We start from the raw sequence: 13,276 nt of genomic DNA, 5'->3' as shown, positions 1-13,276 counted from the left end.
TGATGGAATTACAGTTGATGTAAGGAATGAGTTTCTTTTATGCCTTATCAAAAAAAAAAAAAAAATCTTGTTACTGGCAGCACATACACACGAAGCACCATGCTAACAGTCTGGACTGTACCATTTTCATCAAGGCTTATGGGTAGAAGATACTTGGTTACCTGTTCTGGGCCCATTAAAATGCAGTCCTGAACTGCAAATTCACCTCGCAAGACTAGAATACTAAATGACTTCTGAAACATCTAAAAAATCACTGAGTTCATTAACCAAAGGTACCAAAGGATTTCAAAAGAGTTTAAACATGTTTGGTTTTTTTTTTCCCATGCTATAATGAACGTGAGATTATTGGTGATCTGAAAACTACAATAGTTCAAAATTATTTTAAAAAACTTTATATATATATTTTTTTAATGTATGTATATATATATAAAATATCTAATGATCTGCAATATTTGTAGAATCAGCATCCCTGCCCCGGTCTCTCCCCGAAGCTGAGCTCCAGGAAAGGGGAGGTGCAGGACCTGCCGCGGGACTCTTGCGAGTGAGAATCAAAAAAAGGTCATTTTTTTTTTTTTGTGGTCACTTGTTCTACATAAGCCTTGATTTTGTTTTTGTTTTTTTTTTCTTCATTTCACTTCTAGTTGAATGCAGAAACCTAACAGGTTTTACATTTACAAACTTTTTTTTTTTTTTGTGGACAAGGAAGGCTTTGACTCTCATTCCTGACAGCGATTTACCTGATACATGGTACTACTTTCATAATGTACGCTTTTCTTTGAGAAAAAAAACATGTAACAAATTGTCTTTACATCTTGGCACCTTGTAAAGTTTTTTTTTTGTTTTTTTTATACAAAAAGTTCAATAGTTTGACACTCCCCATTATTAATCACTACTTCACTGATAAACTTTGAAAGTGTGACCCTGGAATTAATCATGCAAAATATTTACTGCAGCAGGAGAAAAACATTTTTTTTTTTTAAACGATTTTTTTTTTCTTTCAAATATATGAACTTTGTTTAAGACAGCCAGAAAAGGCAGTGGTAAGATAACAGAAGGGGTGGGAAAGTATCAAAAAAACCAGCTTAAACACAAAAACTGTACAAAAATGCTTCGATCAATGATAACAGGAGAAAAAAAAATCTGTCAACTATGTTACAATTTAAAAGCTGAAAAAAAAAAGTCAGGGATTTTCTCCCACATGTCAGCAAATGTCATCCAATATTCTTAAAGCAAGGATAACTAAATAAAATACATGTGCAGCGTATTCTGCAATTCCATTACATACAGTAGTTTTTTTTTTCAAAGCTATTTTTTAGTATAGTTAATATAAAGCAGTTGCACAAAAAGCAAAAGGTGTTTTGACAAACAGGTCTGCATTTATTCCTTTTGAGGAATGATATCTAAAAAAAGGACCTTTCCACCTTTTCCTCCCTCCCCACCCTCCCCCCAAAAGACAAAGGCTCACACAGACACAGTGGGATATATATGTACAACATAATAAACCCCTCCCTAAAGAAGCAACTGTATATCCAAAGGGATACAGAATCAGAATTGTAAAAATCATAGTGAAGTTTGCTTGATGTAAAGCCTGAGATTTTCAGTTGGTTCTTCTGCAAGGCTGCAACACCTGCCAGATATGTTAAACTCTAATTTTTTGTTTCTTTTTCTCTTTTTTTAATTTTTTTTATTTTTGCTACAGTCTTTAGACTAAGCATGCAAGACATACAACTAAGTGCAACTGAGTGAAATGTATTTTTTATTTACTCATTCCCTAACAGTTTGGACTGAGGTATGCGTACTAACAGTTTTCTCATGCTGTTATCTTTACTCATGTCTAGCTACACATGCTGAGAATGAACTAATCTACCAGATTTTTATCCCCCTTCTGAATACCGAACTAACCAGCAAACCACTCAGTTTTGAAGCACAGGGCTCAATTCTCATGATCCCTGTCTGGCTACCGCCGGCACGTCACGAAGCTGCCTGGATATAATTTAAACCAAAACTAAAAAAAAAGAAAAAAAAAAGAAAAAAAAAAAGAAAATGTTTCCAAATGACCACAGACTGCCCTTTTTTTTTTTCTTTCTTTTTTTTTTTTTCTTTCTATTTTTGAAACAGAAAGCAGAGTTTTATTAAAGTAACTGCCAATAAAGTTTTTTGTACCAAAGCTTATGAGTGGGACAGGAGTGTTATTTCCTTATGAAAAATGCTGACCAAAAACTAAACAAAACTGAGTAGATGTGCCAAGATCAACCAAAATTAAAGCAGACATCCCAGCACAGTCCCGGAACAGAAGTGGCACACAATCTGTAGAACCAAAGACCGAAAAATTTTTTTTCCTTTTTATTCTAGAAATACCATTTTGTCGTCCAGTTAAATTGTGGGAGCTTTTCTGTTCTCTTCTGTGTTTTATTAAACTGTCTCCTTTTTCTGATACTCTAATTTTCCATGAAATAATTGTCTCTTTGCTTTCTTCAGCTCCCTTCTCATAGCTCCCCCAGTAACACTGATTCCTAGTTTTAACCTCAAAAGCTCTCCTCGGTTCCTCTTTACAGACTTTCATTTTGGTCACTGTAAAGAATTGCAAATAAAAAGTAACAACTTTGGTTCAGACATCTACTTGGCCTTCTAAATTTTCTAGAATAAAGGAGCAGTTTCCCTCTCAGGTTAGCAATAGCCCACATCTTGTCATTTCCCTCTAAATTCTTCAACCTCCTTTGATCAACAATAAGAGGATATTTGGCTTCATAAGATAAAGCATATAACAGAGAACATAATTTACCTTTGTGTAATATCTTTGGTAATTTTAGGAAAAAAAAAAGGTACAAAGAAGAATATAAATTAAGCTCTGAAAGGCTTTTCGAAATAATAAAAAAAAGCTACAGTCCTACATAAATAAATGAGTGACGGAAAAGTGGTTGCAGAATGAAAATGTTTAGGTGTTTGGTGACTGAGGTTTACTGACCTATGGCAACAGATTTTGTATGTCGTGTTTGCTTTGCAGAGCTTTGCCAGTTTTGCCTAACAAGCCCCGGCGCCAATTCTCTCCCAACTCTCCCGACTCCTCCGGCGAGGTTTCCATACTGGCTGGTGTAATATTGCATAACAATCCTAACTGCAGTACTGGATTTGCACAGCTGAAAATTAACACTTTAGCATTAGTGGGGCCCCGTCCTTATTAACTCCCGTAACAAGTTCAATCTGAAATCTAATTTGTATTCAAACAGATTAACGCCACCGAGCAACCCTGAACTGATGTTTAACCGTGAAACATCACCATGTACAGTAACAATTTAATGAAGTCATCTTTCCAACCACTATTTGCAAATGCAAATGTAAAAAAACAATAGAAAAAAATAAAGTTGTAATAATTAATGTTTAGGTGCCCATCTCGGTAATCTCAGATATTCCAGAAAGATTTGTTGACCCATTAGAACTCGTGTTAAACAACCGAGAACCTGCCACTGTACTATTCATTCTCTACTAAAAGTGAACTCTGTTGGTGCTGCATATGTTTCTTTGTGCTGTTCAATTTTGTGGCATTTGCTAATATTCACCGTTGCTGCCAAAAAAAAAAAAAAAATCAAAAAAATCAAAAAAACCGAAACAAAACAAGAATATATTAAAAATACTGCTTTGTGGAATGAATCTGTGTTGCTTCCTACAGTGTTTCTATGTTCATCTGTCATTCATTCTCATTCTTGCAGTACTTCATTCCTCTCTCTCTGTTGGACAACCCTTCCACATGTATCGTGCAGCATTTGGGACCTTTTCAAAAAACAACAACAACAAAAAAGGAGACACCGAAATGGAATGTTTTCCATAGCTAAAGAAAACATGGTGGCATCTGAAGGAAATTGGAATGAATGACAGAAAAAACTACAAACAATTCAATGACATTCAGCTTCGTATAATAAAAACACCTATTAACATTCATCACAAAGTACAGAAAACGTTGAAGCCTCTGAGAGGCCCTGGGCCCAGATGAGGCCTGAGGTCAGAACTTAAAATGGTAGAGGAGAAGTGGGGCAGGGGAATGAAAGCAATACATTAAAAAGTTTGGGATAATTTTTTCTTTGAACCCCTCCCCGATATACACGCTCACACACACGCACACATACCCACACACGTGCACACACAGGCCTTCCCCATCCCAAATGGAAGCAAAAAAAAAAAAAAACAAAAGGAAAAAAAAAAAAAAAACAACCAAGAAAACAAAAAACCAAAATGGAGTAAAGGCAGTGATAATCAACATGCAGTACTGTGCAAATATGTTGTCCATTGGAATCCTTAAAATCTGGGCAAAGACTTGATCTGCAGTTCAGGTGTACATGCTCAGTTTGATGTCCTCAAGTGTCCAAAATTGGCAGGACCTGCAGTCCACAGCTGGCTGCTAAATGCAAGTGAATCAGTTTAGCAAATTTACAACACTGATGTTGACTGTAAGAGAGGAAAATCCCAAGTACCAAACAAGTCCATCCAATGCACAGAGTACAAATTCCTTTTTTCAACAAAAAGTAGAAAAATCAAAAATACTCCCAAATGGGATACTTGATGGCACTAAGAGTTAACATATTTCATAGTTGTCAAAGTGGACTGAGAATCCTCCAGACTGTACAATAATGGAGAGATTTCACAGCTAAGTTTGACGTGTTCTTCCAATCTTCATTCTCAGGATAACTATGTCAGACATACTCATTCTATGTCCTCATTTACAGGTTCATCTTCATAATCTCTGTCATGATCAAAATCTGGACTGTGGTTGGCTGTTGTCACTAAGGATAGTGGGCCTTCATTTTCATCTGGGTCTAATGGTTCTTCTTTGACATGCACAGGGTGCCTGGGAAAACAAAACAACAGACAATCAGCAAGCTGCTCATTAAAAGAGGGTTTTGACAGTTTGGGTGATTTGGGGAGAAAGGCAAAGGTGGTTTGGGGGGTTCAGACCTGGAGGGCCAGGTCTGAGAGCTCCAGGTAACCAAGGAGAAGAGCCTCAATGTCCTGGCCAGAAAAGCCAAGCTAAGCACTATCTCCCAGGTAACAATCATGAGAACAAGAGTGAACAGCCTCAAGCTGCCCCACAGGAGGTTTAGATTGGATATTAGGAAAAATTTCTTCACTGAAAGAGTGACCAAACCCTGGAAGAGGCTGCCCAGGGAAGTGATGCAGTCACTGCACCCGGAAGCTTCAGAAAACATGTGGATGTGGCACTTAAAACACGGTTTAGTGGTGGGCTTGGCAGTGCTGGGTTAATGTCTGGACTCAATGATCCTAAAGGGCTTTTCCAAGCTTAATGATTCTAAGACTCCACGGAGGCTGCGCCAGGCAGGCAGCACTCAGCCTCTCCGGGAAAACACTCTGGGAGGAGCACCTCGATAGGGCTTCCGTCTTGGGATGGAGAGAAAACGCTCTCAGCTGACACATTAAGTTAATGTGATCTTAGGATAAATAAGTGGAATGTGCATGGGAAGGGGAAGGCAGGGCCTGCCAAGGCCTCGGCGCGACGCGGGCCGGGCTGATCATCCTCGCTGTGCGCGCAGCGCCTCTCGTTAACATGCAGAACCTGTGAGACAACTCTCCAGAGGACGACCCCAAGTGAGGTTCTATCATTAATCAACTTCAAGCAAACACAGCAAAGAGACACCATGATACATGCTTTAAACTCCAAATTAATGCATATTTTTACAAACTGTCAATAAGGGAAGAAAAGCCCTGCCAGGAAACACAAACAGAGAGGAAAAGGCTCGCTCAACACAACAATATGATAAGAAAGCACAGTCCTAACGAGAATAATAACACTGTCAGCTGTAAACAAGGCAGAACATGATCCCCAGCTCATGGTGGGCACAAGGATGTACTAAAAAGATGAGATCTGCCAAATTTCTCATTACAGCAAAGCACATGAATAACCCGCAGGGGAATGGGGCTTGGTCATTCAAAATGGGTATGATAACAATTGAAAAATGTTGTTCGTAAATCATATTTACAACAAATCCTATACAAATACAAATTACCTTTTTTTACCTCTCTCTCTTTTTTTTTTTTTTTTTTTGTTCAGCAGCTTTTGAAATGTAAAGTAGCAATGTGAGTCAATAGTGTCTTGTTGGTGGGACTTTATAGGAAAGTAGGATTTTATTGACATTACCAAGTATTAATAATGCGACACAGCGATGGAGACCCTGTTTGCTTCCTAAATAATTGATGTTGTAGGCAATCCCTTAAAATAAAGTGTTAATGAGTTCAAGTCCCACTCTGTCTCTCACTGAGTTGATATCCACCTCCAAGACTCATGTTTTTTCTTTCCTCTGTGCAGGCTGATTTAACCCTTTCACATATGCAACATGAACACACAATCTTCACTGAAAAAACTTCCCCTCTGCTGGCACAGCTTTGCTTTAAAATGAATGATTTAAAATAGCTGCATTGTATTTTATGCTTTGTGTGGATAGCAACGACAACACTGTTTGTACTCCACTGCATGGACAGACAGCAAAGATAAATCACTGGGCAGGGAAAATGTACTCAGCATCCACAGACAGTCCAAAGCCAGCCTTGTCTAATTCAAGTGAGCCAGTTGTACCCCTGTATCCTGTTTATTTCTTTATTCAGGTTTGACCATGGGTAAGTTTAGGAAGCATCCAACTTGCTGACTACAGACAATTCAAATGTGAGCTGTGAATGCCTTTCAAGTCCCTACTTGTTTCAAGTTTTTGAGTTGTAAAATGCTGGATCAATACTCAAGTATTAACTGCATCTTCCAACTCATCCAAAGGAACACTGGGAGAAGTGATGCAGTATCCATGGACACACACCTTTCCCTTCAAATCCACTAATATGTACCCTATCAATGCATCTCTGGGAGCAAAGAGTTCCTCTTCATGTCACATAATTTTTGAAAAAATTACACACCAAGAGCACAGCTCATGCAGTTTTCAACCTAACTGGTGAAAAAGAAAAGGTAAAGAAAAAACTGGAAGGAGACAATTCAAGGATCAGAGGTTAGGAACTGGCAAAAACATGTAAGAAGGTGGAGGTGTCCATGTGCTACCTGTCCCAGCAGCTCCTGGCCTCCGTGAATATTAAAGTATGCTGAATACTGCAACTAGAAAAACTTATTATTATGAATAGGCTGTGGGGCCCCTCACTTGGGAGAAAACATGAAATGAAAAACAGAAGAAAAAGGGGGAAAGAGCAGCTGCACTGAGAGCCCAATAAAGCCTGTGCTACTCGGCCTTTATGGCAGTGATCTTTTTCACTGCAGTTTTAATGTCAAAGTCTTGCTTTTTTGTTTTGTGGTTTTGATGCTGATGCTGCTAGGCTTATTTTTTTTTTTTTTTTTTTTCTTTGAAAAAGTATTATTTCTGAAAATACAGAAGGGAAATTTTCAAAGGGGGCACGAGAGCACATGTCACGTGCAGCAGAGAGACCTTGGTGCATGGAGTGGAGTCTCTCCAAAGGCTGCCCAGTGTCCCAATGCATCCCCACCATCTCAGGTGCCAGCAGGTTAGACAGGTGCTCACTGTGCTCAAAACCACTCTAAGTGCTCTGAAAGCTCATTCAAAGGTCCCCAAACCTTTCCAAAGCAAACCATGCCACTCTTCTGGTTTTGTTATGAAACCAGGTGAAACCAGGTGGTTTTAACTGAGGTTCTCTTTGAGGTTTGGTGTGATTCCCAGAGGTCAAAAAACAAAACTTGAGGTGTGAGAAGCAACAGAAGTTATGAAAAGCCCTGCACAACCCTGGGTGAGACCCCACAAAGCCTAGGGAGCAGAGTCACACAAGCCTCCCCCAGCACCTCACGTGTTGCACAAACATCAGACAGTGAGCTTGGCAAAACCTCCATCCCCTAAATGAGGAGGTTATCTGGGTAACACAACCCCCAGGGAGAGAGCTGCAAGGAAAACAATGCCAAAAAATTCCAACTCTGTGTATTCTGTCAGATGTAACCACAAAATGGCATGTGAGAAAGAAATCTTCCTGAATCTGTGATTTTTCTCCACCATTTCTGAGCAACTGAAATAAATAAGCTTAAATAATCTTGAAGGCAAAGGGAGACTTTCATATCCTCTCAAGTCTGAATTTCTATTTACCACCTCACCAAATCCTCAAAATTGGGAAAAAAAACTTCCTTTAGAGACTGAAGAATTCAGTCTGCTGAATTACAGAAAAGGTAAATGCTGGGTTAAGTGACAAGAAAAAGAAAGGGGAGGGGGAAAGAAGGCAAAGAAAAGAAAGGGTTTCCTATTTCTGTTTTCAAAGCAGCAGAAATTCAGCACATTCCTTTTAAGTAGATGCCTGGGACTCCAGAAGGGGTTAACAATAAATAACCTTGCTGAACACAGATTCCCCTTCTTTTCACATCTGAGTAATTCTTTTGTTTGTCCACTCTGGGAACAGAGGAGTTTTTAATAAAGCTGACTGTTGTTTAAAGCCACTGAGTTCTGGTGGTGCACACAGCATGGAGTAGTTTGCTTTGTGGCTACCTTTGGAGCATATCAGGATGAAAGTGTTATGTCCCCAAGCTGTAATTATGCGACTACTTTCTAGTGTTTCAAAAGGAGGGAGAGAGAAGGGAAAAAAAACCCACCCTAGCTGTGGTTCAATGTGTCATAAAAAGGAAACGAATGAGAGGTAATAAGACTTCAGCTAGAGTATTCGACCTCTTAGCTGTCATGTTAACAAGGTCCTTTAAACCTTACAATAAAGTTTAAAACTTGGTTTCTTCCAATACACTGAAATAGTTTAAAAAATATTTTGCATTATGACAAGGAAATCTGTTCTGAGAAAAAAAAATGAACATGTTGTTAACAAAGCAGGAGCACGGAAAACAAAAAGGTTTCACAGCGTCTGTAAAGTCGCTGTTGACTTATGTTTTTATTTAGTAAACAGGGTAAACCCTGTGACGTGTGAATGGTGTTCTGGCTTTAGATCCCTTCAAACTACTTAGGAACACTATTATAATGGGGAAGCTCTGAGGCTGGTATTGGAACATCACCCAGCCACATTTTACTTAAGCAAAAAGAAATGTTCAGCAGAGAACACATATATTATCAATTCTGAGAAAATGAAAACACTCAGGAAACAATCATTTCCATAATACAACAGAAAATTGGATTTTCTGGTGAATAATGAAAATGAGGCATCACTCCCCCCGACCTCCTCTCTCTCCAGTATTTGTTCTGTGCCCCTCACCTTGGTATCAATGTGCTAAGAGATGATTATTAAGTGCAACAAAGGCCACAGCTATGCACAGTTCTGGAAGATGTCCTATCCTGTTTCAACTTGGTTATTTTTTCCTCCTCTCAGTCTATTCAAAGACAAGGAAACCCTAGGTGAAATGAGAAGTGCATGAACTGCACTAGCCTTGAACTTGCAAAAAAATAATTACTCGGATTAACACAACATCATAAACGTTCATCCTTGTCTGTTAGGCCAGGAGAAACCCTTGGGAGAAGTCTTGTTTCTTGAGAAAAGTCATGTCCCTCCACTCCTCCTTCACACCGGCCCTGCGTGGTCACAGGCAGAGGATAACAAATTGTGACTAAAACTGCCTGGAGATGAATCCGTCTGTGAGAGACGGAAAGTGTGTCATGCAACGTTACTTTGGGAGAGATAATTAATACTGCACAAACAATCACTGGAAAAGCTAAACACATTATTTGAATGTTTTGAAGTAAATGGTAAAAGACAATGTTTAAATTAATTATTAATTAAAAATGAATGTTGCCATCTTTAAAGATTTTTTTTTCAAAGCACTTTGTGCACTGATTTAAAACACTGCAATATCAAAGTATCCAGAGCCTCAGATTCCTTCGTGCCCCCTCCCCTCTGACAACACATTATGCAGGTGGGAAACTTTTCTGCCATTAAATGCTAATTAGTTTCACAACTAATTACTACCGTGGTATTAGGTTAATGTTTTTTCTACTTTTTGATTTAGACTTACTTTTATAAATCCCTTATTCAAATTACTTTGAAGTAAAAGACTACAAATTAGTTCTCTTTTTAATGTGTAATGTGAGCCCTGGCAAGCCAGCCAGTAATTTTACAGGCTGTTTTAAGGAGCAGGGGGAAGACGGGCAGCACGGTCACTCACAGGTACCCAACTGCTCCGCCGAGCTTTCGGGAACGACAGGACTTGTAAACTCCGGCTTCCTCACCAGCCGCCAATTACCCGGCGTGTGATGTGAGGGGAGGGGGGAGTTTACAGCTTTGCAAACTCACTCCGTCACCCCATAAATACTGCACACACCCATCGGGGCATCACACCCTTCCTGCCTTAACCTTTCCTGCGCCCGCCCGCTGCCCGGGTGCCGCTCACGTTGAGCGGGGCAGGCGAGCCCCCGCCACTTCGTGCGGTTATAGACGCGCTCATTACACCGCCGTCTGTTGCCATAATGTCCCTATTAATTCTCCTTTTGATATTTTAAGAGCAATCTATAAATCACACAGACCTTCATGTTAATGCTTAGCAAGACCGTTTTGTGTTGAGTGGGGTTTTTCTGACTCGCCAAACAAGCCCATTTCCCAGCTCTGCCCTACGGGCCGTGCTCATCACGCCATCCAAAGGGGAGAGAAATCACAGGTTTTCTCCAAGAAGCACAGCTGCCTATGAGGTTTTGGAAGGTTTAAATAAGAGAACTGCAAACAAGTGAACAATTTTATAAGCTCTGTGTCCTTCTTGGACCGGATTGAGCTGATCAGTTTTATACGGAAACTAGTAAATGGCTCTTTTATGTTCAAGCCACCCTACACATGTCCCCAGACGGAGGCAGATGTCTGCTCTTGCTGCTCCATCCATGAAGCTCAGCAAGGAGCCAGGAGTCTCCAGAGTCACCCTTGAGCAGATGGTAGGACAAGACCTAGAGAGAGCAGGCGCCTCTGCCGTACTTACATCGCTTGCATAGGGGAACGTCCTGGACTGCTGTCACTCCCGTTACTGTTCGTATGCTCCATTGCACCATTGAGCTCTTCCCTCATCGCGCTGGCTAAATTGCCCAGAGTGGGATTTCCCATGGAAGCAGTAGTGTATAGAGGTATACTGTTCTCAGCCATTGAAGCCTGCCAAGGACACAAACAAATCCATGAAGAGCCATGACTAACGTTTTTATACACTGCACAACACACTCACTCGTTCCAAAACATTCTCCACGTTTACATTATTTGCAATTACAGGTTCTTTTAAATATTGTACTTTCTGATAGGTATTACTCTGGTTCCATCAAGGGAAATTTAACATCATTTAGATCTGGGTTTAAGGATTCATAGCTGTATTGGCTTAAAAGAGGATGGAGCCTTCCATTCCCTATTTGGAATTACAAACCCTGGAAAAAAGAAAATGTACTTTCCCTATTTTCGCTTCATGAAATTATGTTTGGGGCTTTGGGGTATTTTTTGTGGCTTAGGTTTGGGCTTTGTTTCTAATGAAATGGGGGAAAAAATTGGAACTGGCTCAGCTGATAACTCCTTCCCACTGGAGTGAGCGGGCACCAAGCAGGAGTGTAGCATCATGGAGCTTGATTTTCCTTGGGACATGTGTGAGGCTACCATCAGTGCTAACTGGATCAGAGCTGCACCAATCTACCTGACAGCTGAACCACTCCATGTGGAATTTTTTAAACCTCAGCAACTCAATTCTTACCTTAGCTGTTAAAGATCTGACTGTATTATTTTGATTTTTCCCTTTGTTCTAAGGAAACACCATGCAGCGGCACACTGGAGTTAACTTTCTAAATGGAAATCTTTGTAGGAAGAGAATGAACTGTTAAATATTTTCCTTCTGATTCCCACCGTTCTGCCTGCTAATATTTACTGTGTGTCAGCATTAGCTCATGTTGACAGCACAGTCCCAGCCCGGCGCAGCAGCGGTGGGAACGCAGAAACCCCGAGCCCTGGAGGAGCCCAGTGTTTGGTGGGGATGGGAGGCACAGGGATGGGAGGCACAGCTTTCCAAGGCTGTAGTGCCCAGGGACTGGAAGGACATTTAACCATTTCACCCATCCCAGCCGGATCTGGCTGACATCATCCGTGGCTCCGCGAGCCAAGTCAGTGCCGGGCAGCCACAGACACTGGCTCGGCAGCACTTGACCTGCTCTGGGGAGAGGTCAGCGGGCTGCAGTGGCCAAGCAAAAAAAGCCATCAGGCTGGGTCTGCATGATGCAAACGTGGCCCTTGGGAGGGGAATCCATGCAAACGCACTCCTCACCAAACACTCTTGCCTGCTCCTAATTCGTGGGACAGAACTCCTCGCTTGTTGCCAGCCAGCAGTTTGACCCAGGTAGGCAGATCCAGAGAAAGGGTGGGGGGAGATGGGATGGGAGGGCAGGACCAGCCCTCACTGCAGCATCTCCAGGAGCACAGCCCCTTTTATTCTTCCTTACATTGACCTCTCCATGTGCAGCCCTATGTGTCACACGTCATTACAAAAGCTATTCTAACGGGGAGGATTATTTTTATCTTCTTGATTCAACAACCGGCAAACTCATTGTGATTAGGGGATGCAAAGAATGGTTCACATTTCCTGCACTTGGTAAAATAATGACTCAAGTTCTTCACCCACAGTGATAACTTGTAATTGCAGTAAAGCAATTCACAGGGGGAGAGGTAGGACACAAGGAGTATCTGCTAGGAAAATATTAATATGGGAGAGGGTGTTTTGGGAGCCCCTATTGACCCACTGGCAAAAGACACAACTGGTGAGAGCTGAAGTCCCCATACCTTCCACAGACAGAGGGGGGAGAGAGCTGCTTCTTCTCCCTGGCCACGAGGGAAAACAGATAGAGGAGATGTCAGCAGGGTCTGGGTCAAGGAGAGGGGAGGCTCTGCCACCCCACAGGAAAAGAAACCACAGCCTGCCATGCCAGCAGCACACAGCCAGCTGTGCAGACCCCCATGGTGCTCACGGGGATGTGCAAGAAGCAGACCTTCCAGAGCCCACAAAAGCTGGGGGAACACTCCATCAATCATTAAGTGAATGTAGGCCTTAGCAGGTAAGGCAGCCTTGCATCCTATAGGAATCTGCTGCCCAAGTGAGGTCTAAACTGCCCACATAGCAGTGGCCACCTGAGTTAATTGCCCAGATTTTCTGCATAGAACCCACTGGAATTTCGCCTCCAAAACCCAATGGCAGGGGAAGAAGTGTAGAACCTGCTGGTTTATTTTCACCCTAAAAGAGGACCTGGCTCAGTGCAATGGTTATTATCCATCCCCATTTATTAGCAGGGTGACAGTGGCAGCAAACCTGGCCCAGGCTCCTCTCTCCATCAGCTCAGCTATG

At 41.3% G+C, this 13,276-nt stretch overlaps 1 protein-coding gene across 12 annotated transcripts in view; it reads right to left on the bottom strand.

Moving 5' to 3' along the window:
* Positions 1-603: 603 nt before the first annotated feature.
* The window catches only part of FOXP1 (forkhead box P1), a 377,320-nt gene continuing 364,647 nt past the window's right edge, over positions 604-13,276 (bottom strand). For all 12 annotated transcript variants that reach the window (XM_050979145.1, XM_050979152.1, XM_050979149.1 and 9 more), the window contains 2 exons: positions 10,895-11,061; positions 604-4,840 (listed from right to left, as the gene is read on the bottom strand). In XM_050979145.1, the coding sequence (XP_050835102.1) occupies positions 4,696-4,840; positions 10,895-11,061 (312 nt within the window). In that variant the 3' untranslated portion in view covers positions 604-4,695. The remainder of the gene's footprint in view (positions 4,841-10,894; positions 11,062-13,276) is intronic.

This window comes from Serinus canaria, chromosome 12 (assembly GCF_022539315.1).
Source record: "Serinus canaria isolate serCan28SL12 chromosome 12, serCan2020, whole genome shotgun sequence".
Classification (NCBI taxonomy): domain Eukaryota; kingdom Metazoa; phylum Chordata; class Aves; order Passeriformes; family Fringillidae; genus Serinus; species Serinus canaria.
Note: the sequence above shows the minus strand (reverse complement) of the source record. Positions and strands in the feature narration are given on the sequence as shown.